This window comes from Chelonia mydas, chromosome 14 (assembly GCF_015237465.2).
Source record: "Chelonia mydas isolate rCheMyd1 chromosome 14, rCheMyd1.pri.v2, whole genome shotgun sequence".
NCBI classification, from domain to species: Eukaryota; Metazoa; Chordata; order Testudines; family Cheloniidae; genus Chelonia; species Chelonia mydas.
In genome coordinates, this window is record NC_051254.2 from 24,148,923 (window position 1) to 24,175,485 (window position 26,563).

At 49.3% G+C, this 26,563-nt stretch overlaps 1 protein-coding gene across 3 annotated transcripts in view; it reads left to right on the forward strand.

Annotated features, from left to right (window-relative positions):
* SHISA6 (shisa family member 6) overlaps window positions 1-26,563 on the forward strand; it is a 378,854-nt gene that overhangs the window by 11,614 nt on the left and 340,677 nt on the right. For all 3 annotated transcript variants that reach the window (XM_043528411.1, XM_037914391.2, XM_043528412.1), the window contains exon 3: window positions 8,900-9,060. In XM_043528411.1, the coding sequence (XP_043384346.1) occupies window positions 8,900-9,060 (161 nt within the window). The remainder of the gene's footprint in view (window positions 1-8,899; window positions 9,061-26,563) is intronic.

The following is a 26,563-nucleotide window of genomic DNA, read 5'->3' on the forward strand; positions in this document are numbered from 1 at the left end:
AGCCAAATCCTGACCCTATAGAACCATTGGCAAAACTCCCATTGATATGTGAGCTAGCCATCATAGTTCAGCAGGGTCATGGATACCTGAAAACATGAATACCCATGGAAGCCAATTGCAAATAGGACCAGGATGATGGGCAGTGCTTAAAACCCACTCTTCCACACCAACGTTACCTCATACATAAGTAAGATACGTTTATACTCGACTAGGTCTGGGGGTGCTCCCTAGGAGCTAGGAGGGGGTCTCAAAGGCACAAGTGGGAATTACGCGCTTAACTGCTCTACTGTGCATTTGAAACCTCCCCCAGGCATAAAGGCCCTCCAACCAGTCCAGAGCCATCAAATCCCTCTCTGCTTGCCTGTTGTATCCCTTTTCCTCATCCTTCGTCTGGTTTTTGGCCTGAAGGACAACGTCTTGAGGCAGGGACTGTGTTTTCCTGTGTGCACGTGGAGAGCACCTAACACATTAATTCATACCAATAGTGGCTACATTATGGCTGTCTGAGAAGAAGGCATCTCAGGAGAGTACGGTTTAAAGCCCGAACCTGCAATCCGGACTCTCACAAGTAGCCTCATTGACTTCAGGAACCAGTCCCTGGATGGTAGAGTAGGAACTAGAAAATGCCCTTCAGCCCCCAAGACCTTCCTCAGATTTCATTAGCTGTGATGGGAAAAGCTGGTATGCGCCCAAACCCCAACTTCTTAAACCCAGCCATTCCCCTTCACTGCAGACTATGTATTGCTCCTGTCCCCAAACTGCATGACAGTAGCCTTTCCCTGCCAACTGCAAGAGGGAGTGCCGTGTGGATGGGCTGGAGAATCCAATTCCAGTAGCCTAGTGGATGCTACCAAATCCCCATAAGTAGTTTGATCTGATCAGTTCCATCCCCTGGCTGTACAGTGGCTGTCTCTGACAGGATGCTAAAGTGCTGCCCAGCCTATGGCACAGGCCTGTCTGAAATGCATTCGTTGCAGGGCAGCAGACAGCTGGCCAACTGGCATTACGCAGTTCCCTGCACGATAGCAGGAGGGAGGGCCTGGGATGCCAAGGCAAACCCAAGGAGAGACAAAGGCTCGTTAGTGTCCATGGCAAGCAGAGAGGACATCAGGTCTGAAGAGATCTCATCTGAAGGAGCCATGCACAGGAAGGTCTCTGGGGTTCCTCAGGTCTGGGTCTGCTCTCACTGACGCCGCTCTCAGTCTGCAGGAACGTCACTGAAATCACTGGTTGAGTCAGGCCCGTAGTACCTACAGCCTGTGAGGAGGAGGAAGGGCTCCTATGACTCTGCCAGGTTTCATGCCTTGGAGCCAGATCCTTGGGTGGTATAAAGTGGTGATGTCAGTGTTGCTATGCTGATATACACTCTCCGTAACTGGCCCACTGAGCAGCCCCACCCCCAAACACTTGCAGCGAGCTAAGGATCCACTCCGCCTCTTGCGTGGATTTCACCCCCTGTGCTCTTTCTGTTGTCATGTTTGTGTCACTTTCTTTTCTTCCCGCCTCTGCACCTTGCATTTTCCTTTTGTTCTGTTTTTCCCTTCCTTCAGCTCAGGGCACTTTCTCTCCGTGGTCCTCGCCTTCCCCTGCCTCAGTTGACACTTTAGCACTGTCTGTTCCTTGCTCTTCTCCTCCTCAGGGGCTCGCTGCAGGGTCATTACAGTTTTTCCACTTCATTGCTCTCCTGTGCATTCCTACCTTTCTTGGGATTGGGCAATTCCGACCATCCTTTCCTTTTCCTTCTTAAAGGGACAGGCTCCAGCAGTCAGAGCCATCTTTGTTCACCTCCCCACCCTTGGATTTCCTTCCAAAGAAGCTCTCAGCTACACCAGTCTAAATTGAAAGTAACTCCAGTGACTTGGGTGCTGTTGTCCTTATTCTGGAATTATGGTGGTGTAATTGACAGCAGGATCTAACCTGCGCTTTCTTTACGGAATTTGGACAATTCTGTACTAGACCTACCAGTACTAGGTCTGGATCCTGCTCTTGGTTACACCAGTGTAAATCCAGAATCATTCTCTTGATGATGGTGGAGTCAGGCCGGATTTACATGGGGGTAGCTGAGAGCAGAATTTGGTCCCTAATGATCTCACTTCAATCGAGTGCTAATAAAAGCTGTGTCATAGACCATCCTCTCAGGATATGATTGTGCAGTTACGCAACTCTGGCTATCCCATCTGCTGCACTAAAGGTAAAGCATCCTGCTGAGCAAGACTTGTTGTTCTGATATCAGATGACGTTGGCATGAAGAGCCTTTTACGGTGCTTCATACCCCAGTTCTGCAAGCCTCACTCAGATGAGAAGGATGCATTTGATTGCAGTGGTACTAATCACATGATAAGGGCAATAAGATCAAGTATTTACAGCTCCTTCCATTACCTTTCTTGTAGCTTTTACAGTGGGAAAGTAGACAGCTAAAATAGAGCTATTTACATGGTGCCAAATTCATCCTCAGTCTGACTGCACTAGAGATACAGCAGGGAGAAGCTTAGCCCATGGTGCGGTTTATGAGGAATAATTTTGATCACACACAACATTACAGATGAATTAATAAGCAACTAATCAGCACATGCAGAGGTTATACTTGCCTGTTTAATTCTGGTTTGATAGTATCAAGAGCTTTTCCTCATCCTCCCAGGAGGTAAGGAAGAGCAATGAGTGGTAAACACTTAGAGCAGCCCGTTCTGTATGGAGCAGGCACTTTTTGGCAGGTTGCTTCTTCATTCATACTTATCCAAGATCATTTTAGTCCCAATACACTTCGGATCCCAGGCGTCTTCCAACAGTTGTGTTCAGCTTCTCTAACATAGACTTTGAAGGTGGAACCAAATGAAAAGGAGACCTAATTTCCCTGACTGGCACTTCTGGTTTCTTCATTTCTTTTCAGTGTAACAGCCTCTGTTTTTCTAGCCTGAGGCTGGCTGCATTGTACTGTACAGATTTCCCGTTTTGCTGTGACTGTTTTGCTCATTCAGTGTTACCATTCCTTCAGGATGGAAACTGATAAAGGATTACAGCTGAATGCTCTTCCTCACATAGCATGCGAGTTTGCTTTATACTTACCATCAAGATTAGGGATTTTAGCTCCTGGTTGGAGCCGAGGAGCAGCTACACATGGTTTTCTTGGAAACGATGCACACACCAGACTAGATTCCCAACACGTGGCTTAGCGCTCACCCAGAGGAGCTGATGTAGTCTTCTGGTTCTGGTAGACAGTGACTGAGAGGTTTGGGCCCTTCTTACTGACTCAGATCCCTTTGGAGAACATTCACTTTAATTGCCTCCGTTAGTTTTAGGGAATCAAAGCAAACTTCTCCATCTTGGAGGCTGGGCAGCCCCATTCCTAGTGTTCAGTCGAACACTGAATACCAGCTGTGAGTAAGAATAGCACCGGCAACAAGAGTATTGAGAGGAACAACATGTCCTGTATTGTGATAGGGCATCGCCTCTGCCCCCTCCACTGCACCAGCGTGCCCGGCTTCTGCTCCTTGCTTGTCATCTTCTCGCACTCTGTGCCTTCTCCCACACGGCCCCCTCTGAGCTCCTCTGCAAGCCCCTCTTCTGCTATGTTGCCTTCAGAGAATCGAGCTGACCTGTATGCAGCTTGCCTCCTGGGGTTCATAGGTGCTGGAACTAGGGGTTCTGCCAAACCCCTGGTTTGAAGTAGTAGTAACAACCCAAATACTTGGTTTCTGCCTTCAGCACCCCACTACAAAAATTGTTCCAGCACCACTGCTGGTGTTCCGCATCTCCTGACCTCTGTCTGTCCTGGGACCATCGCTCAGAGCAGGGACCATCGTCCCTGAGTGTTTGGGGAGCGCCTAGCCCAGGGTGAGGGTCACAGCAAATAAATAGCAATAATGTCACAATCTCTGTGATTGAAAAGCGACTCCTGGCATTTCCGTAGCACAGACGCTGTTCCCTAACCAGCCCCTGAATAATCGCTCAGAGACCTGTGCCCGAAGCCCAGTCCTGTGATGCTGGTCACCATGGAACAGCTCTCCCGGCCTGGACTTGCAGAATTAGGCCTGAAAGGACACCTCTGGCTCCTGGTCCCCCTGCCTACCAGCGTGCAGGATTGCAAATGCAGTGGGAAGAAATGTTTGTATTGTGCAGCAACAGGGGAGCACCAGTGGGAGGAACGAATCCTCCCATCAGGAAGGACTCGTGCTCTAATGTTTAGGGCAGGGCAGAGCCTGGGGCCCTGGCTCCTGTTCCCAGCTCTGTCACTGGCTTGCTGGGTAACCTTGGGCTAGTCACAAAAGGCCATATTGCAATTCATTGTACATCAGGATTTGGGTGGCCAGTTTGAGACCCCTCAGGCCTGGTTTTGAGAAGCGATGAGCACCCACAACTCAGTGTGCAGTTGACGGCAGCCATGGGCACACAGAACCTTTGAGGAATCAGGCCATTGGTGTCTAAAGTTGGGCACCCAAACCGTCAGACATCCAAGATTATGGGGCACACTTGAAAATATGGGCCTTAAATGCTCTGAGCCTGATTCTCTTCCTTTGTTCTGGCCTCTTTGCCATGCTCAGGCCCTAACTAGGTTTCCTTTGCCATGGGGAAGCTCTTAGCTGGTATGATTGGCTCCTATGCTGTCTACTTACAGTTCTAGTGTAGGGGGTGAGGCAGAGTGCACCCCCAGCCGTTGTAAACGGGTGTAACTCCCAGGCTGCTCTAACTCAGGCTAGGGCCAAGAGGATTAGGGAGCTGTAACTGAGTCATCAATGGGTGCCACTCTCCACTGAGCATATCTCACCCTCCCCTCTCTGTGTCTGTGTCATGCTGCATGTGTGCGCCTACAGCTCCCAGCACAATGGGGACCTTATCTTGGTGGGGGGCCTCTACATGTGATCAATCATAACCAAACATGGCTAATAATACTTCCTGTCACAGTGAGGCCTGGTGGGAGGCCCGGGGCTGACCAGCCCCACTCAGTTAGCCCTGCCCTGCTACACCTGGGTAGGGTGTGGGACTTAGGGCTTGGCTACACTTGCAAGTTAGAGTGCATTAAATCAGCCCCGGGTGCCCTAACTCCTGAGGTGTCCACACTGGCCAGGCACGTAGAGCGCCTGGACTCTGCAGCTGGAGTGCTCCTGGTAATCCACCTCCACAAGAAGCATAAAGTTTTCTGTGCCCTGGATGAAATGCCCGGGTGTCAGTGTGGACAACGTGTTGCATTACTGCTTGGTGATTGGCCTCCAGAAATGCTCCATAATACCCTGAAGTCAAGTGGCCGCTCTTGTCATTGTTTTGAACTCGGCTGCAGGCTTGCGAATATCCCCTTTCAAAGCACCATTTCTGACAGCCAACATGCGTATCTGCTCTGGGACAAAGCAAACCATTATTGTGGAATGCTGCTGCTGTGAGTGTGTGTGTGAGAGAGAGAGGTTGTGGGGGGAAGGGTGGTCTGCTGCTGTCTGAACTTACAAGACAGCCTGCTGACACACTCTCTGCCCCCAAAAACACACTGTCTCTCCCCCCACATACACACAACACACTCCCTATCACATTCCCCCCGCCCCATTTGAAAAGCACGCTGCAGCCACTTGCACACTGGGATAGCTACCACAATGCACTGCTCTTTGTGGCATTGCAAGAACTGCTAAAGTGGCCACGCCAGTGTGCTTTCAGCTGACAGTGTAAACACATGGCAGCATTTTCCCTGCTGCGGTCTCCAAAGGCTGGGTTAACTCCCAGCACTCTACATCTGCAATTGTAACGAAGCCCTGAGAAGGAAGAAAGCACGGAAGGGAGAGGATGACAGGGGAGGGGTGTGGACTGACTGCTCCTTCCTGAGAGCCAGAACGCTCTGTAGAGGGGAGGGGAGGGAGTCTCTCTGCTGGAAGCCCTGAGGGAGAACAGGCATGGATATTAGATCTCTTTTTGACAGGGGCCTGGGGAAGAAGCCTGAATAAACTTAGGGCCAGAGGCCAGTGAGAGGGTCAGGGTTTGCTTGGTACTTAGGGGGAGTGAAGAGGACTGTTCACCGACCTTAAGAGTGGGCTGCAGAGGACACCCAGCATCAAGAGCAGAAAGTACATGGTGGGCTCTGATATAGGGGGGAAGAAATTTTTACAGGCCTCAGTGTAAGGCCTGTGGACACTGGGTACCCTGGAAGGGGTGGGACTCAGTGTTTCTTAGCTGGAAGCAGGGGTGAAAGTAACGTAAGGGACTTACCAGTACCCAGGGCTTGGGTCCTGAGCAAGGTGGGGTGGGGGGGGGGGGGGTCTCAGGTGGAAGGGGCAGGGCCTTTAAATCCCCAAGCCCTTTAAATTGCCGCCGGAGCCCAAGGGCTCCCGGCTGCCGCTGCTACCTGGGGCTCTGGCCGTGATTTAAAGGGTCCAGGGCTCCAGCTGCAGTAGTGGTGGTTGGGAGCCCTGGGCCCTTTAAATCGACACCGGAGCCCTGGGGCTTCTGGCCGCCGCCACTACCCCAGAAGGCAGCTTTCCTCAGCTGGCAATTTAAAAGGGCACTGGGCTCCTGGCCACTGCCATTACCCCAGGCCTCCGGCAGCCCAGGGACCCTTTTAAATTGTCAGCCTGGGGAAGCTACCCCCTGCCGGTACGGTCGGCTGTGTACCGGCTCTTGCCAGAGTGCCATACCGAACCGTACTGGCTTACTTTCACCTCTGGCTGGAGGGCTCAATGGAAGGCAGTGGCAGCTGGATGCAGTTGTGGAAGACCAAGGGGAAACTGAGGTAAAGCTGCTGCAGTGCTCCACTGGTCTGCGAGGGGGTGTTCTGGGACATGGAGTTTTGTAACACTGCCCTTCCTCACAGGGATGTTGTGAACTAAACTTTGGGAGCCTCAGTTGGGTTCTTGCATAGAGAGACTCAAAGAACCAACCTCATAAAGAGGGACTGAGGCTAGAAGAAGAGCAGTGCAGTACATTGTAAATTATTCCTGCAATGCATTGTGCACATGTATGGCATAGTCTGAAATATTTTCAAAATGGAACAGATTCAGGTTCTAAACTCTGTCTGATATTGGACAATAGATAAGGCATTTCAGTAAAGACAGCAAATGTGAGCAACACCAATGTTATGAATATGCAATTGTCAAGTTTCCTTCCCCACTCTGAACTCTAGGGTACAGATGTGGGGACCTGCATGAAAGACCCCCTAAGCTTATTCTTACCAGCTTAGCTTAAAAACTTCCCCAAGGTACAAACTTTGCCTTGTCCTTGAACAGTATGCTGCCACCACCGAGCATTTTAAACAAAGAACAGGGGAAGAGCCCACTTGGAGACGTCTTCCCCCAAAATATCCCCCCAAGCCCTACACACCCTTTCCTGGGGAAGGCTTGATAAGAATCCTCATCAATTTGTACAGGTGAACACAGACCCCAAACCCTTGGATCTTAAGAACAATGAAAAATCAATTAAGTTCTTAAAAGAAGAATTTTATTTAAAGAAAAGGTAAAAGAATCATCTCCGTAAAATCAGGATGGGTAAATACCTTTCAGGGTAATCAGATGCAAAACATAGAGAATCCCTCTAAGCAAAACCTTAAATTACAAAAAGACACAAAAACAGGAATATACATTCCATCCATCACAGCTTATTTTACCAGCCATTAAACAAAAGAAAAACTAACGCATTTCTAGCTAGATTACTTACTAACTTAACAGGAGTTGTAAGGCTGCATTCCTGATCTGTCCCTGGCAAAAGCATCACACAGACAGACAAACCCTTTGTTCCCCCCCTCCAAATTTGAAAGTATCTTGTCCCCTCATTGGTCATTTTGGATCAGGTGCCAGCGAGGTTACCTTAGCTTCTTAACCCTTTACAGGTGAAAGGGTTTTGCCTCTGGCCAGGAGGGATTTTATAGCACTGTACACAGTAAGGTGGTTACCCTTCCCTTTATATTTATGACAGCAATGGAGGAATTTCTTTGTTGGTACCCGAGGTGATTTTAGGCCTGTTCCCTCTGTCTGAGAGAACTGAACCTTTCAAACTCAATTAGTTTTAAAACTCCGCCGTCCCTTACAACCAAAACAGTTCTGCCGTTTCTCCTGCTGGTCAGGAGATAGCTGTTGGCTGCACTAAAAAACCAGTGTGTTTCATGCTATAGTTATTCCACAGTGTGTATGATACTCACAGATTAAATATCTTTTGAGTCTTCCTGCTTTCACGGGGAAATCACTAGATGCAATTTATTCCTATGGTGTTGAATGCAGATATTTTTTCCCACAGAGAACCTTGTTCAATCTTGATTCCATCAGACAAGTCTCTAATGGGGAAGATGCCACAGATAAGCTTGCAACTCTGATAATGATAGCCCATGTGAAATATCTCAGCAGTGACCCTAATTCAAAAACCCAACACCACCATGAACCTTTATTGGTCCCCCTGTGGACAGAAAAAGTCAGGATTAAATCAGCAATGGGACTGAACTCCCCTTCGCACCTTCAGGAGGTACCTCCAGGATCAGGGTTGAGGAATATTGGCTTGGGGCTGGGTGGGGGCAGGTCGAGGGAAACCTGCACTCCTGCTTCTCATGCTGCACCTGGCCTGGGGATCTCGTCTGCCTAGCAATCATTTTTATGAAGGCAGGGCTTTCTGCTACAGAAAGCAATGCAACTGCAATAGCAATGACAGCAAGGGCAGTGATGGAGGGAGAACATAACCTCAGGGTTAAGTGAATTAGTGGAAGCATGTGAAAGATTAAACAATAGCCAAACTCTCCTGTGAACAAAGGGAGCTTTGTCCAGTAACGTACCCATGAAAAGACATGTAGCTCTTAAGCCACAAGGTTTTTTGTTGCCTTTGTATTTTTCCTTAACAAATCAAAGCACTGGAGGGTTCAAATAGAGACTGTAGATGAACAAGTGAAACCTTTGAATGTCAGGCTTGCTGCTTTGTGAACATGTTGTGTCCTCTTTCTCTGTTCCAGGGCTCTGGCAGACATCCTAAGGCAGCAGGGGCCAATCCCAATAGCACACTGTGAAAGAGAGACTATCTCGGCCATAGATACCCCTCCCAAAGAAAACACGCCCGTCCGAACATCCTCCAAAAACCACTACACCCCTGTGCGCACCTCTAAAAGCAACCCAGGTAAGTGTCACTGTTCCTCTTGGTTCCTACGCAGCCCACTGCTCCAATGCCATGTCGAAAATGAGCAGAAGAGAAGCGGTAAAGTACATTACACTGTTCCACTTATTGGCAACAGCATCGAACGTGCTGGGTAAAAACCGTCTCGAAGAGGCAATCAGATCAGAACTGTATTGCAAGAAGCAGTTGTGATGGTTCTGTAAGTCATCCAGCTGTATTTGCTAAATTAGTTTGTCATGCTATGCAGGTATTTTAGAAATGTCAGAATCAGCAGCAAGTACATGATAGGTTTGCTGAGAATTTACAATTTTCCCCTGGGCCCCAACCCAACGCACACAGTGTGAAATACTGCCCAGGCTCCATGAATACTGCAGCTGGAAAGGAAGGAATCCACATAAACTAGGATACCTTATCCAGTCAGAGAAAGGCCACATGTGGAAAGTGTGGCTGTGACCCAGATCTTCATGTCAGGAGCATACGGGCACATGACTGAGATCCCGAGGGAAGTGGGTAGTGTGGCCAGGAGGGTAGAGTGCTGAACTGGCACTCAAGAGATCTGGGTTCTGTGCTGGGCCTGCAGGGTATGTTTGAGCAAGTCACATCAGCTTCCCCATCAGTAGAGTGCTCTGGGGTCACAGGATAAAAAGCTCTGTGTGAGAGTGATGGATTCATTAGTGATTTCATTACCTGCAGATAATCACAATGAAGATATTTTAAATATCATCATGGCTGCTAAGCACCTGTTGTGAAGTGAGATGTGGAGGATTCTCTATTGCTTAAAGTCTTTAAATTGAGTTTGCATGTCTTCCCATAAGATACGCTCTCATTCAATCAGGAGTTGTTAAGTTTGATGTGGGAGTTACTGGGTGACATTATCTGGTCTGTTATACAGGAGATCAGATCAGATGATCATAATGGTTCCTTCTGGGACCTTCACATGGAAGCCAATAGGAGCTGCGGGTACTCAGTAATGTGCAAGATTGGACCCATACTGCTGTTGATTGTATTAAGTGTTGGTTTCAAGGATCTAAGGACTTTCTTTTAATCTACCTTGATGCTTCTTCTCTGTATGGAGAAGACCACTAGGAAAGCTGGATGGGAGTTGCATCACTGTCATGCAAAAGGCTATACAGTCTTCACCATGGTATTCACATACAGTACAAACCTAACTGATTGAAACTTCTGGATACAATGTTGCCCCACTAGTGATAATACTGGTAAGGACTTCATCAATAAATCCTGGGTGCCCCAGATTTGAATATAGCTCAGAGTAAGCCAGGCCCAGAGTGTAACCCCATTGCATCTGGCTGACATTTGGGAAGCCAGCCACCTGGGGAATAAATTCACTTTACTCTGTATTCCTTCAGCTTTAAATATACCTGCCAAAAATCTGTACTTCTGCAGTTGTGTAATTTTTTTAAACAGAAATAGTTGCAAGAACTTCACATGCATCCCGCATTGCTGTTTCCATTTTGTTGCCAGTTTCTCACTTTTGTATTTTCCCTATATGTACTGTTGAATTTTTGTTGTTGCTGTTGCTTATATTATGTATGGGAAGAAGATTTCTGGTAGTAGAGGACTCTTTAAACCAGCAGATCCAGTGCCTGGAAGTTGAAACTTGACAAATTCAAACAAGAAATTAGGTGTAAAATTTTAAGGATAATTAACTATTGGCACAATTTGCCAAAGCATGTGGTGGATTCTCCATTATCTGAACTATTTAAATGAAGATTGGGATGTTTTTCTAAAAAATACACTCTAGTTCAACCAAAATTTGGGGGCTTTATACAGGAATCACTGGGTGAAATTCTGTGGCCTATGTTTCACAGGAGGCCAGATCAGATTATCATAATTGTCCCTTCTGGCTGTAGCATCCGTGAATCAATTATTAGGTTCCCATGGCTGTGTCATGGTGACTGTTAGAGAGACGCTGTTCACAGCAATGTCATGATCCTGAGGAGTCTGGATCAGTTGACCATGAGCTCTAGAGTTCCTACATGTTGCTAAGAACAAAGGGCCCGAGGGGTCCCAGGAGAAAGGACTTTTTTTTCTTCTCCCCTGTTTTATTGATCAGAGACCAGAGAACAGTGCAGAGCTAGCCAGTGGAATCTTACCTGTGAACTAAACTGAGTAATAATGAGTCAAGGTGGAGAATAGGACTGCACAGTGAATTGTCTGTAGGAGGCAGGGTGTGCTTGGGTGGCCAAGGCTCTGGCACTTAAAGGGCTTCGTAACTCTGATGGGGTGATACAACCACAGGAATCAAAGAGGACATGGTGCTCTGGTTTTGTACAGAGGGTCTTCAGTTGGCTTGAGCTTCTTTTGGGCTAGGTCAGGCTTTCAGGCTAGTGAACTAAATGGCGTTGTCCCCAGAAGGCGGATAATTTGGCAGGGAACTTGTTGATAGGAAGTACCAGGCCAACAAAGAATCAGAAAGAGAAACAAGGGACACCAGTCTGCGTGCAGAATAGACCAGTTGGACTCAGTGAGCCTGGGTAAGATGCAGTACTAAGACTCTATCAGAGATGGAAAGTACCAGAAAGGCAAAAGGGAAGATTTGCAAGGGAATTAGCTGATTCCAGTGTTTGCAGCTTCTGGTGCCTCCTCGAGAGCTGACAGGTCAGGTGGGTGCTCCAAGGTAACCAGGAGGTCAGGAGAGGTACAGTAGGAGGCCAGGATCAGAAGCACAGACACTAGCTTCATTTGTGCCTAAAGATGACAGACTGGTAGGGTTTCATGGCTCTCTGCTTGGTTATTTTGGTTATTTCTCTGCAAGTGCAGCATCAGGCTACACACTAAGGAGGCAACATCCAGTGCTGGGTCTAATGCAATTCTTGCAGGAGTGGGGCGGGGAGGGAACCAGGGAACAGAAATGGGTGCAAAGGAGGGGAAGAGGGTGACTGTTCATTCAGATTTTGTTTGTGTTTTAGCAAATACCATTGGAAAAGAGCTTGCTGAGAAAAGCTCCTGCTACACAGATGGCACTGGAAGAGGCCTTGGCAATGGTGGCATGGGATAGGGAGAATACCCACAAACCTCTCAAGGAAGTGGTGGGACTGACCGTAAACAAATGCTGTTCAGATAAAGCCTGCTGAGGACACAGACAGTTACAATGGCTGATAGGGAACTATTACCAGCTCTATGTTGGGCAAACCACCTAGAGCAAACAGGAGCCACAGGGTACCTGCCATCCCAGTGGGGGAGGTGAGGGCCTTGGATCTAAGAAGGTGGCACCAGGTTTCTAATGGAAGGGTTTCCCTCCCCCTTTTGCTTTCCTTTTTCTTTGGGCCTTCGAGGCACACTGGGCCCAAGCCTGATGTAATCCTTGATGAAAAGGTGGCCCGGGGAGAAAAACCCCATATCCTTTTCATAAGGAAGGAAGCCTTTTATTCTCAACTAAACGTCACTGTGCAGCATTGCTTCTGCCACACTCTTCAGGTATGGTGAACGCAGGCTATCTTGCTAGAGCCAGAATTTATTTTCCCCTCTGAATTCTCAACAGGCTTGGGGCCATGCGTGTGTAAAGGACATCTCCATGGCCTAGCAATTGGGGAGCAGCAAAAGAGCTGACAATGTTGCCACATCCCTTTTCCTCCCCCTTCTGTCAAGTTCATTGCCGATTGGATTGGCAGGGAAGTGGCTCATGCCCTTCCCCTAGAGCTGTGCTTTCTATTTCTCATGCTGTAACCCACAACTGCCATTTTGGTGATGTTAGGAGCCATGCTGCCAAGAGGTGAAAGCTGGGCCTGAGACTGGTTGGGCAGGAGCACACCTCTCCAGCTGTGCACCATCTGATCAGTATGAACTACAGCACTCTGCAGCCAGAAATGTTCCTCCCTCCCTCCCGCTCAGACCTCTTCTTCTTTTACTGTGTGCTGGTGTAAACAACAGGTAACACCTGATGAGTCTGAGATTACAGAGCATCTATCTAATCTAGCAAGCTACCGGCATTCCTTATACATCCATCATTGTGGCACCTGGAGACATGTTAGACAGACAATCCTGTGTAATTGTCAACTCCTTTCTCTTCAGCCATGGTCTTTGCTTGTTGCTTGTATTCTGACACCTGTTTAACAGTCAGTGGTATGCATTTGGGCCTTCGTAGCTGAGAATTATGGACAGGAGTAAGGAAGAGTGAGCGAACAGTGGGAAATCTGCTGGGCCACCGGGTGTTTGGAGAACATAGCGTGTGATCAGCAACATGATGAGAGCATTTCCAGGCTCCATAGGAGATGCCCTACACCGTTTGGTGCGAAACACCAGTGACAAGTTAGAAGCAACATCAGAGAAGTGGGTAGGGGAAGAGATGATGGAAGCTCCTGTGACAATAGTGCTGATGCCCAGGAAAACTAAGGGAGAAAATGAGGCCCAGATTCTCAACTCAGCTTCACCAGTGGAGACACCGCAGAGCGCAGAATGGAGAGAATTGGTTGGCTTGGCAGGTTACCTTCCCAAAGAGTGGGTGACCAAACCACAGACTAGAGTAGAACTGCCAAGATACTGCCAGCCAGGAACTTTTCGAACAGAGCTTCTGGTGAGGAGAGGACCAGCACAGGCCCCCCACAGATGGGGGGAGGGTTTCACAGCAGTGGTGCGGATGGACGCTCCCTTCCAAAACCAAACCCACGCAACCACCCCCCAAAATAAAACTCCAAAAGGTGCCTTGGGCCAGAGCTGTGGCTGGTATAAATCAGCGGCGCTCCAGTGAGGTTAGGGGGCCTGATCCTCAGCCAGTGTAAATCAGCATAGCTCCTGTAAGGTCAGGGGGCCAGATGCTCAGCTGGTGTAAACCAGCATAGCTCCAGTGAGGTCAGTGACCTGTGCTAATTTGCACATTCTTTTCTCTGTGGACCAGATCCTGGCCCCCTCTGAGGCTTCTTTATACACCAGCATTTCCCACTGACTGCAGTGCTGTAAGGGAGTGGAGACTCAGGCCCCCTGGAGTTACATTTGTGTAATATTCATGTAAGAGGACAATCCGTCCTGATATTGTAAGCGTTAGGGGGTCCTCTCTGCCGGCTTTGCACCATTCCAGGCTGATCCAGTATAGGGAGCATGCCCAGGAAGGTCCAGCACTGACTGCTAGTACATTGGGACATGGCCGCTGGGTGTAACTGTTGCAAGGGACCAAACAGACCGCTGGCTGGCCTCAGGATCTGGCAGCCATGAAAGTGACGCAAAGCCACCTTTGTCTCGCAGCTCCCAGGCCTGTGCTGGATGGAACTTGGTGGGAGAAGAGAATGTGGCCCAGGGAGTCAGAGCTTTACATCCTGTGGGCTCCAGAATCCTGAAGATACCAATTGTTCTCACAAAACAAACCCAGTGAACTCGGTTTGAACCCAGCCCCGGCACACAGGTGGGGAGCTCGACCTCTGGAACAGGAGGCGCTGGTTTATCTAGCCAGAGACCATTTCATAGTGTTAAAAATCTCCTGTGCCAGCCCCCATGTTAGGCCTTTTGGCACCTGCATATCTGAAGAGCAACCTATTGATGGGATTACCACTTTGAATGCAGCAAACAACACAGGTCAAAGCTCTGATTAGCCTGGTATATCTGGGAAAGGCTTTTAATAATCCATCTGAGTCAGGCTATTCCAGAGACGCACACATTCAAAGTGCTGTTTTCAGGAACTCCTTCCACCTAAGGGCATATTCTGAGCATGCTCTGCATGTGAAGGAGTGCCGGAGATGCTCTCCGTCTTTTCAGAAATTGTAACTAACGTGTCTAGCCAAACCCAGGCAGAGCAGCACAGAACACTTGCCATTGCAATCATTGCACAGATGAGGCGATAATTGCCATTGAATCCTAGCTGTGTGTGGGATGGCCGGCCAGAGTGCACACTGACTGTATAGGAAGGGGTAATGGTGGGCACGGCAGAGAACCCCTCAAAGTCTGAATGCTTCTTTGGAGGTTCTCTGATCTCATCCAAACTTTGGAGATTGTCTTCTTCCCTCTTCCCCTTCTCCCACTCTCCTCTGCTCTGTCTCCCAAGTTTCCAGCTGGGTCCCTGCCTCTGATTTCCTTCCCTAGCCAGTACAATCAACTCTCTGGCTTCTCCCCACAACCTGGAGCTGGTAATGCACCCTGTGACTTTGTTCTAATGAAGTTTCCAAGGATCAATCCAGAAATGTGCATCAGAGATGTGGGGCTGATTCTCTGCTGTTTTGCAGTTTGTGTCATCATTCAGAGTGAGTTCAAGGTGGGTAGAAAACGACACACAGTCCAAGTGCTAGCACTTTACTGCCACTTTGCTTAATGTAAGTGATGACTCGAGAATCAGGCCCATGGTATGGAAACCCCCCAGGGAGCTCCAGTAACACAACATTTCATTTCACTTCACTCTATTAGCATCTCAATTTTCATTCATTTGAAATGGAAAGAAATAAACCCAGTCTGCCTTGACACCTGGGGGATCTGAACAAGGCTGATTCTGTTCAAGGCCACTCCATGCTGCTTTACATTCCTCCAGCCACAGCCCTCTTGCTCCAATCCCCAATTGTCTCTTGCAGCCTGCCCCCCAGCCCTCCTCAGGAAAGCCCCAAATTCCCACTGAAGAGTTTCCACAGCTTTGGCAGACTCTCTGGGCCAGGATCTGGTTTGCATTTCAGCCTCTTTGTATTTTCTGAGCAGCAAAGAGCAGAAAGCAGCCAGGTGGGAATCATTAGCCTATATATCAAAGGTTCTTATTCTCTCCTAAGTTCCAAGTTCGTGCCCTCACCACTAGGCCATCATTGTTTTCCATTCAGATTGCCCGATGGGGCGACGTTAAGTACCAGCTAGGGAGATCGGTTCTGTGCTGTAGATACTGGACCCAGACCACAAACTCGTTGCACACAGACCACCAAACACCTAGATGACGATGCCTCCTCCTCTTTATCATCAACATAAACCTGCCCGCTATTTCATCACTAAAGCTGTAGCAGCACAGGAAGCCAAGGTCTCTTCCCTAAGGAGTGTGCCATCCAAACAGAAAATGCATAGCTAGGGTTGGACCTGAAAGGTGCTTGAATGAACAATGAGGTTATCTTGCATCATGGGAATTCCATGATTTCAGTTGGACTTTTAAAAAAATATTTAAATGATTTCATTTCTCTTTATTTTTCCCTTTCCTAGCCTCAGGCTTCTGCTCTTGGGGCTAGCCTGCTCTGCACTTAAAAGCTTTATAAGCATAGCTGTGTCAGTTAGGAGTGTGGAAATATCACAGGCCCCTTAACCAGCATAGCGATGCCAGCAAAAGCTATCGTGTAGGTGCAGTTATACAGGAAAAAAAGTCCTTTTCCTTGTACAGGTTATTTCATTCAGGGACCTGGTATTAGCTGTACCAGTAAACACTCATGTTTATACTACTCATGTCTTTCACAGTACTCATGTCTACACTAGTGTGGTTTGCCAGTATAGCTCTGTCTGTATAAATAAGCCCTTTCTAGTGTAGACAAGGCCTGAGACTTGGGCCTCTGCCACTGTCATCAAAATCTCAGCGATTTTGGTGTTATCACAGGGGTATTTGCTGAAAAGGCCATGTCTGTAGGTGCTAAAACCATGAAAACAACATGGAAGTACAGCTGGTCAACAGTTTTCATTCAAAACTTTCTTTTATTTTTTGACAGAAACAAACTTTTTTTTTCTGACTGCACACTTCCATGATAAACTTCTGTTTTATTTTAAAAAATGCCTGTTTTTCATTGGAACTGAGCATTTCAAAATTTTAAATTTGGGGGGTTTTACTGCTTTTCTCTCCTTTCCCCCCCTTTATTCCCTGTTACCAGTGAATGCAACATAATCAGTGATGTTGAAAGGTTTGGTTGGGTTTTAGGGTTTGGTTGTTTTTCACTTTCCCATTTTCCTTTTCCCACTCTGGAACTTTTCAAAACTTCTTCAACTTGGAAAGGTGACAGAACAGCAAAAGGAAAGATGGAACTCTGTAACTCTGCTGCCATGTCATTTTTCCAGAGGTGGAGAAGCCTGCAAAGTCTCAGAGCAGCAGAGTTTGGGTTGCATTTTCCCTTTGCTACTCTGTAATAGAAAAAAGAGGGAGGGAGAATAAAATCCTGGCTATTACTCATTTTGTTGCACTCAGTGGCAAAAGGTGGGAGAGGAAAAAGAAAAGGGGGAAAAAGCCTAAAATTCACAATTTTAAAAACTTAACACTTTTTGGAAAAAAAAAATCACAAATCTGTGTTTTGACTTCAAGCCACTAAGACCACCCACTAGGTGGCAAAACTCCCTGCGAAGGATGTATTCTCCAGTGACACTATGTAAGAAGGCATGACAAATTACCACAGATTCTCAAAGTTACCTGTCAGGGAAGGAGAGTGCTCTGGCACAGCCCGGTGTCTGGGTTGCAAGGTGGAACCTCACCCAGGGGTGAGGCAAGCATTTCATAAATCAAAATGGATAATATGTGAAAGAATCCAAAACTGTTTGACTGCTCCAGAAAAGTGACACTTCTGTAGTAGTAAGTGTGGCTCTGAATACACTAATGAGCCACGAAGCCAATGTAAAGGAGGAAGCTAAGGGGTGAATGATCATGCCACTGGTGAAGAGACTGTGAAGGAATTTAGCATTCCCTCCACAGAGGGCAGTCCTCAAGCCACAAGGCCAGGCTCTGCAGCTCTCAGGAGCAGGGATAGCTAGAAATGGTGGGTTACTATGGCAACAATATCTGTTTGAAAAAGAGAGACTAATAAAAGTAGCGAGAGGTCGAGTGGCTGAAGAATATAGATTTACTTGGAAAGAGAGCATCACAGTGAGACGTGACTTGCTCCAGACAACAGAACAAACCGTGAGGAGAACATGGGAAATGAATTGAAGCAGGCGTTCCTGGCAGCAGGAGCACGTGTAGAGAGAGGCTGTGATGGAAAGGTGTGCCTGACAATCTGGTGGGTGCTCAGTGTTGTGTGAGTGTCCCGGGAGCACCGCAATGGAAGAGTGTGTGTCCCACACACAGAGTGCCCCCACAGACATGGGTGTGCATTGTTTTTGCCCACTGCACAAGGGCATCTGACCTTACAGCCTCAGGAGGCACGTATGTGTGTGCCCTCCTGTCTGAACCAGGCCAGGAGTAAGAGCAAACAGGCATGTCAGAGGGGTAAGCAGAAGGAAGAAAACTGACCAAACTCTCAGTGAGTGTCTGTGGGATGGGGAGGGGGCACAGAGCTCCATCTTCCTGTACAATCAGAAGTACCCTAAGAGTCTGGGTACTTATCCCAACAACCCAGCTCTCTGCATCTGCAGAGCTGGGCTGGGAGTCTCTGAGTTTCCCTCTGTTTCCCTCTGCCAGGGGGAGCGTTTTCTCCTCATGTTTCACCACATCTGCTATTTGTTGGAAACAGTGATGGGACGGGGAGTGGAGCAGTTACCTGCATGGGATTTGAACCCAAAAAGTTTTGAGCAAAGGTTCAGGTCAGACTGTCTGGCTCTCCTGCATGAAGCAGCAGGGCTCTGTCCCATCTCCTAGCCCATCCCCCCAGATGGAGGGGCAGAAGGCACAAGCAAGACACTGTGGTGTGAGGGTCTGGCCCAGCTCTAACCCGGAGGATCTCTTAGGGACACCATGGGATGAGCATGGTAGGAACAAAGGATGGAGTTCAGTACCCCTGGGTGTGAGAGGGAAAGGCAGGGCAGTGAAGGAAGGAATTCCCTCTCCCAGGAAATGCTGGGGTCCTCTGTTAAAATTAGCAGCAGGTCCCCCCACGAGTCAATGGCCTTGCAAGGTGCAGTCAGCCTGAGACAGCCTGTTATCTCGACATTCAAGGAACTAGTGGGCAGTAGATCACCCCAAGGTGCAGTGATGGGTGGGGTAGTGGGTCACCTGAGGCTCAAGAACTTTGGGGGCAGCAGGGTCACCCTAGGACTCAGAGGCTGTTGGACTGGGAGGTCAACCTAAGCTTGGGGAGCTGATGGGAAAGGGAGGTCACGCCAGGACTGGGGGGCTGACGGGCAGGGGGAGGTCACCCTGGGACTGGGGGGCTAGTGGGCAGGGGGAGGTCACCCTGGGACTGGGTGGGCTTGTGGGCAGGGAGGTCCATTCTGCCCAATTCTCACGAGTCAGGAAAATCCCCATGCCCCAGCCACATGGCCAACATGTGTCATGCGCTGGGGTCCCACCGCCCTCTGATAATCATGTCAAAAGAAAGCCACCCCTTCCCTGTGGGAGAGGCAGAGCAACTAGTTCGTCCTGCTGTTACTGAGGCCTGGACTACACTACGGAGTTAGGTTGACCTAACTCTGTAAGCATCTACACTAACATGTCGCTCCCGCCAACGTAAGTTGCCCAGTACACTGACCTAATAACTTCACCTCTGTGAGAAGTGTAGCACTTAAGTCAATGTAGTTAGGTCGCAGTGTCCATGTAGACACTCTGAGCTGTCAGCCCCGGCAGCAGGGCTCCAGGCTATCAGTGCCTGGTGAGGATGTGCACCGCCGACAGAAGGAGCATAGTGTGGACATGAAAAATCGATTCAATTACTGCATGGGCTGTATGTTGATGTAACTTAAGTTGACTTAATTTTGCTCTGTACACTTGCCCAGAGTGCTTGGGGTTCTGGGCCTGTGATTCTCCACACCAGAGCAGCACACACCATTTCTACAGCTTTGTCCTCTTTCTCTGTGTGTGCATTGTCTGCCCAAAGACAGCCAGTGTCACCAACTCTGAAACCTCTCCAATTTTATTGCAACTCTCACAATATTTGTGGGGTTTCATCAAACTCCTGGAATCAGGTGATCGTGAGAGAATCTCTGCTTTGTAATACAAAAGAGGAAGTTTCTAGCCCTCAAGCTTGTGAAAAAAAGGCTTAAAACTTGACCTGAGTGCACCCTAATGGGTCAAGCACCAGAAGGAAAATGGAAACACCAACATCTAGTATTTAGAAACTCTCAAGATTTTGAAGCCAGTCTCATGGTTTTGGGGATCCTGGCTCATGAGGTGTGACTGCGATGTTGCAGTCATTTCCTCACAGCGATTAGCTTTCCAGAATTCCCCCCTCGTGTCGTGGCAAAGGCCTGCTCTCGGCAGGAGCTGTTCAGCAGTTGGTTGTGAGCAGTCAGATGCAAGCTGGTTTGGTCAGTCCCATGACGTGTTCCCGTCCGCTCCCTGGAAATGCGGAGTTCCCACATGCGGGATTCATGCTCCCCAGCTAGCAGTTCCCTCTCCACTAATGACGCCAGGCCCTAGCTTCACCCAGCTGGGCCCGAGAACATCCGTGCTAGACAATGCCTTGCCTGTGTGTCTGCAGGAGGGTTGCACAGCCAGGTCGCACATCCAATTCAGTAACCATCCAGCTGGGTGGCCTTGGGCCTGTGTGTTACTACAGTGCAGGGCGGGTCTGCATAAAGCCCTGGGGTTGAGGGCAGGGCAGGGTGGATCTGTGTAAAGCCCTGGGGTTGGGGGCACTGGAGCAGCATATCAAAATCAAAATATTTCAGTTTTCAGTTTTTCAACAAAAAGTTAACATTTTGGGGGCAGGGCAGGGTGGATCTGTGTTAAGACCTGTGGGTGGAGGCAGAGCAGGGTGGATCTGTGTTAAACCCTGGAGGGTGGGGGCAGGGTGGACTGGGTCCGTGTTAAGCCCTGGGGCGGGGGGGGGGGACAGGGCAGGGTGGATCTGTGTTAAAACCTGGGGGGGTGGGGGCAGGGTGGACTGAGTCCGTGTTAAGCCCTGGGGGTGGGGGCAGGGCAGGATGGATCTGTGTAAAGCCCTGGTGGTGGGGGCAGGGCAGGGTGGATCTGTGTTAAGCCCTGGTGGTGGGGGCAGGGCAGGGTGGATCTGTGTAAAGCCCTGGGGTTGGGGGCAGGACAGGGTGGATCTGTGTAAAGCCCTGGGGGGTGGGGGCAGGGTGGACTGGGTCCGTGTTAAGCCCTGGGGGTGGGGGCAGGGCAGGGCCGTTCATAACAGAAAATGCTTGTTTTAGACACTTCTAACCAGCTCTAGTAAATCGTGCAGCGAGGAGGTAAGGCAAAGTGGGGATAAGACAAAATGGAGAGATAAATGTCCACCACGGAGAAGCTGTCAACTCCTGGGGCAAGTGCTCAGCTCCCGTTTAGACCCTTGACCCGAATGGCCGGATTTTCCAAAATGGCCAGCACCCAGCGCCTCCCGCTGCAAACAGTGAATCCCCTGCCCCTAAGAACAGTTGAGAACCCTGGAAATCTGGGCCAAAGAGGAAACAGGTAGGCTCTGGAGAAAAGCCTATGTGCCGTTCAGGAGATCCGGGAACTAGGAACGAGGGTGCATAATGGGAGATGTGGTCTGACCAAGAAGCTCAGCCTATAGATGAGAATAAGAGCCTGAGACACCCAAACTAGCACACCCATGAAGCACTGGAGCAGCATTTCAAAATCAAAATATTTCAGTTTTCAATTTTTCAACAAAAAGTTAACATTTTCCAAGGAAAAGTCCCATTTGCCAATCGACTCCGGTTCTTCTTGTAGTGTTGTTATATGGCATTGAACAAGAGGTGCTTTTCAGTGCTGGGTGAACTTTTCCCTATCTACCTTGCAAAGGTTCTGAGAGTTTAATCGTTGATTGTTAGAGTAAGTTGAGGTCCTTAAGTGAAAGGCAAATCCCAAGGTTTTCTTCTATTAATCAGAGCAGTTTACAGAAAACAACAGTTCGAAAAATTATTAAAGCCAGTTTGTAACCTCTATTGACTAAAGTTAAATTGGCCTTTGAAAAATAATAGGGCAAATTGCTTCTGATGCTATGAAAAAGTAAATCTTACTAAGAATCCTCTGTGTGGGGATTTGTCCCCCATTCCATGATTGCTGGTCCCATCACACTCCATACTGGCTCAAACAGAAGGATGGGAAATTGACATTTCATTCTGGATGTGAGGATGGACGTTTTCAGCTTTCTCACGAAGTCTGTCACTGATCTGTCAGCCCCCCCACAAACTGTGCTAGCACCATATCTCTTGCTCTTAAAATGCTTCTGCCGATAGCCATTGCTGTCTAAAATACTCCTGTGGGGATGTTGGAAAGGGCCGTCCATACAGAGCGAGGCCTCCACACTCGGCATGGGGGAGAGGGAGAGGGATAGCTCAGTGGTTTGAGCATTAGCCTGTTAAACCAAGGTTTGTGAGCTCAGTCCTTGAGGGGGCCATTTAGGGATCTGGGGCAAAAATTGGGGATTGGTCCTGCTTTGAGCAGGGGGGTGGACTAGATGACCTCCTGAGGCCCCTTCTAACCCTGATATTCTATGATTCTATGAATCACACTGAGAGACAACAAGCAAGATATTATTTCTCAGCCCTGAGACTTTCTATCAGGCATTCCCTCCACCCTGCAATACCACTGCAGCTTCTGCCCCTGGCTGCCATTTTTCTTTCCTGTCCCCACAGTACCTGCTCCATCTCCTGGCTCCTTGTGGCAAGCTCTCAGGGTTGTGCCATTGCCTCTCAGGCCTCTCAGACCTGAGTAAATCCCTTCTGCACGGACTAGGTCCAGCTTCATTTCCTTCACACTTCTAAAGTTCATTATGAGGAAAAGGCTGATGTTTATTGAAAAGACGCAGCCTTCCCTGCCTGGAGCTGGCCAGCCCCAACTAATTAGCCTGCCTGCCACATCTCAGAAGAGGTGTAGGACTTAATTAGCTACCTGCAGCGGGGCTGATGCCCTATAAAAGAGCAGCAGGATGCTGCTACCTGCAAGGTCAGTGAGTGGGATTACAGAGCTCTCCAGGCAGAAAGGCCCTGAATTATTGGGGTAAAGGCTGCAGGGCCATACGGGCAGCAGAGAGGCCTGATGCCTTGCAGAGGAAGGAGCTGCTGCTAGCGTCCAGAGACTTTTGTTTAGGGACTTTTAAGTTTTGTTGGGACTTTGAGGTAAGAGCCTTGAAACCACTGTGCAAGTGCTCCTTCTCCAGGGTTGTGAGTTCAATTGTTGAGGGGGCCATTTAGGGATCTGGGGCAAAAATTGGGGATTGGCCCTGCTTTGAGCAGGGGGTTAGAGTAGATGACCTCCTGAGGTCCCTTCCAACCCTGATATTCTATGATTCAGTAAATGGAGATACTCTGCAGTTAAGTAGCCGGTTCGGCTTCTCCTTGACTGGGTTGTTAAAGTGACCTTATTGTTGCATCATTTGAGGGGGTAACTGAGGCAAGTCACAGCAGAGCCACCATTACAAGGGGGTGCCTGGGAATTGGGGGTGTCCCTTTCACAATCATGAGCATTACTGCTGGGAGGGAAAACTGGTTACAGGGTGATCAATATACATGACTATGAATATGGTGGCCTAGCAGGGTGTCCTTGCATCCATTTGCTGTGAGTCTGTTCTCAGGTGAACTTATCCATCCCATCACAGGTGAGTTCATCTTTGGGGCTGGGCATCAAGGCACCTCAGAGGCTTTCACGCTTCTGATTTTGCTGTTTTCTACTTCAGAAGCTGTAACAAATTACTCCACCTAAGAGCTGCCTACTGTCAAAGCCACGCAGTGTGTGCAAATAGAACATGTTCTATCCATTCTTATGTATGCAGTACCAGAAGAAGCATTTCCTTTCCTGGATTGGCACATAAGGAAGTGGTGACGGTTGTAGAGGGCTTCTTAGACATAGGGTTGATTGGCTGTAATGAGCCTCTAGTGGAACAGGGGCTCTGAGAGTTCTGTCTTTTCCTCCTTTCCTTTTTTATCAGTAGACTCTTGTGGTATTATTGAGAGTAGTCCTAGGAGACGATGAATTAATGGTACTGTGGGACTCCACTCACCTAACGTAGTTATATCTGTGCTTATCTATCACAGAGCTCTGATAGATAAGAGAGGCTTGTAAATAATGGTTGCTATTCTCCTGATTTACAGACAGGGGAATAGCGCATGGTGGAAAGTAAATCGTCAGGAGCTGCAGTTAGCCCCTGGCTGACGGGTTTGAGAATTCCTATACAGGCCATGAATGGTCACAAACATGGACTGCATCAGAGCAATGTGGGAAGTGACTTCTAGTTTGAGAGGGCAGGGCCTCTGACACGTTCACATCAAGGGGCTGGCCCAGTGTATCAGCTGACTTAGCCTTTGTCCTTTCGGGGCCTGGTAGCCTTTCAGCTTTGGTGTGGGACAACGTTGTCAACATCCTACAACCCTCCCTTGGCAATCAGGAAATTGTAACCACTCACCCTCCCATCCATTGCATAATGTTCTACTTAGCTCCTTTCTCCTGGTGTGGGTGGCCATGGGGCATCTCTAAGGCTGCGGGATCCTCTGCGGGCAATTAACATAGAGACAGATGCTTGGAGAAAGTCTGTGATTACTCCTCCTTGTGAATGAAGAAAGCAGTTTAGTTCTCAGCTCCGGCATAGTGCTTAGATCCCATGGTGAGAGCGTGAGGGACTGCCAGTTCTAATATTACAAATACACATCATATTGCGAGGGTGGATTTCAGACTCTGTGAATGCTGTGCAGCTCGCTGTTCCCCTGTCTGAGCACTGGAGGGCATGGCATCTGCTGCAGTTTCTTATCTCCCATTCCTCCCTTCAGCGCTGAATGATTTCTGTTGTATGGGCTTGTCCCTGCTTCCCTTCTGAATAGAGCTGTTCAGGGAGATCGGGCTGTCTCCTCTCAAACTTGGGAGAGAGCCGTTTCCCTTGAAGGGCAGGGCAGGCTAGCCCAGTGCATTGCTGCTGCGCTTGAGGCATGTCCTAGACTGCCCATCCCGCTTTATAAGAGACGCTCTTCCCCAGACACACTCCTTGTATTTGTCTGCCGGGATCACTTGGGCTTTGAGACTGAGGAGAAAAAGATCTCCTGCAGAGTCACCTCCTGTTCCCTGGCAGTGTTGTTTCCACTAAATGCTCCCATTCACAGCTTTTCCTCTTCTCCAGCCATCACCTTTATTGACGCCAATGGCAGGCCGTAATGATCAGGAAGGCCCAGAGCAGCATCTGCCTGTGTATTTGTGGACATGGCTAGTCCTGTTAGAGGGCTCTGCCTATAGCACCTACAGCGACGAGCTCTCTTCCAACACCCGGGCAGCTGAATTCTGTTCTCAGTCACCTCTGGGGAAGCCAGTGGGGTTGCATGAGGGGTTTAACTGAGAACAGAAATGACTCCCTAATTCTACCATCTTAGGGGCTCTTGAGGGCAATTCTGTGGGTACCAAATGCTGACCATTTACCTGGGATACAAAAGGCAAACTTGGCAGGAGACTTCACGGAAGCCTTGGAATGGGTCTTCGCTCCTGACACACTGCTGGGCACTCTGCAGTTTGCCCTGGCACGTACGAGTCCTGAGAGGGACCCTTCTGGGGCTGGATTGCCCCACAGAGAAAAATGTTACTAGGGTTTAGTTAGTTCGAGACATAGCTCTGCCCTGGGATCCACACGCAGCACAGAGGGGTTGAGAGGAAGGGGTCTGATGTTGTCCTAAGGGCTGAGAGTGCCATGGGGCAGTACTAGTGGGCCCTGCCCTGGGTCTGTGAAGCCTGCACAAGCTCCTGTATACCATGCCAGTGGACGGTAGATTTTGCAGAGGCCCAGAGGTCATTTCAGGAAGGGCAGATGCTGAAATGGGGTTGTTTCCTCATTGACTTTGACTCCAATTCATCAGCTCCCTCCGGGCAGGGGGAATTGGTGGGCAAGGCCCCACCTCCTGACTGCGCACAGCACTGCAACTGCCTCAGGCAGGCCATGTTTGCATACAGACAGCCTCTCGGAGGCTCCTGGCAGCGTCCGCCACCAGCAGCAGCCAAAGCCAGTGGGGCGCTACCTGCTTGTGGGGCCTTTCATGTCCCAGGCTCCCCAGTTGCTTTGCAAATGCAAATGTAGTTGCTGTACCAGGCAGCTTCCCCACTGCCACGCAGCCCCGTCCAGCATGGCACAGGGCAGCCAGAGAGCAGGGAGTGTGATCTGGGGATGCTAGGACAAGCCCTGCTTTTCCATAGAGCGCCCAGGGAACAGCACTGCTTGCACAGCACGGACAGGGCCTTGGCAGTTTGGTCTCCTCTCAGCGAGTCCCCTCCTGTCACTGCAGGGCTGCATCTAGGCCCCTCCTTGGCACCTGCCTGATCGCAGGGTAGTCTGTGTTCCCGCACTCCCCTGTGTGCAGTGACTGCACTCTCCCAAGCACCCCACTGGGGCTGCAGGAGGGGGGCCAGGTCCCTCGCTGCAGTGCACCAATCAGACGTGGAGCAGGGGTGTGATCTCCCCACCAGGGGCTAGCAGTGCGGAGCTCCAGGAGTCCTTGTGCCTGCTGAGTGTGAATCCCTACTGGAAGTCCCTGCTGGTCCCAGTGCAGGGCTGGAGCTAGAAGGCACAATCAGTCCCCACAAAGGTGTGTGGAGCTCAGTGAAGGGAATTCAAATGGTGCCATCTCAGACACCACTGCCCGGGCTGGCTCTGTTTTCTTGGGGCAGGGAGCATGCCCAGGGCAAATGGGCACTATCAGGAGCTCCCTGGCCTCTGTAGAGACATCACAGGATTCTGGCCCTCATCTCCTGCCCCCGAGTTTGCCCCCTGCCTGCAGGGTCTCTCCTCCCCCAAACCCTCCTTGTCCTGGGGGTGGGCTAGGAGCTTCTGCCCAG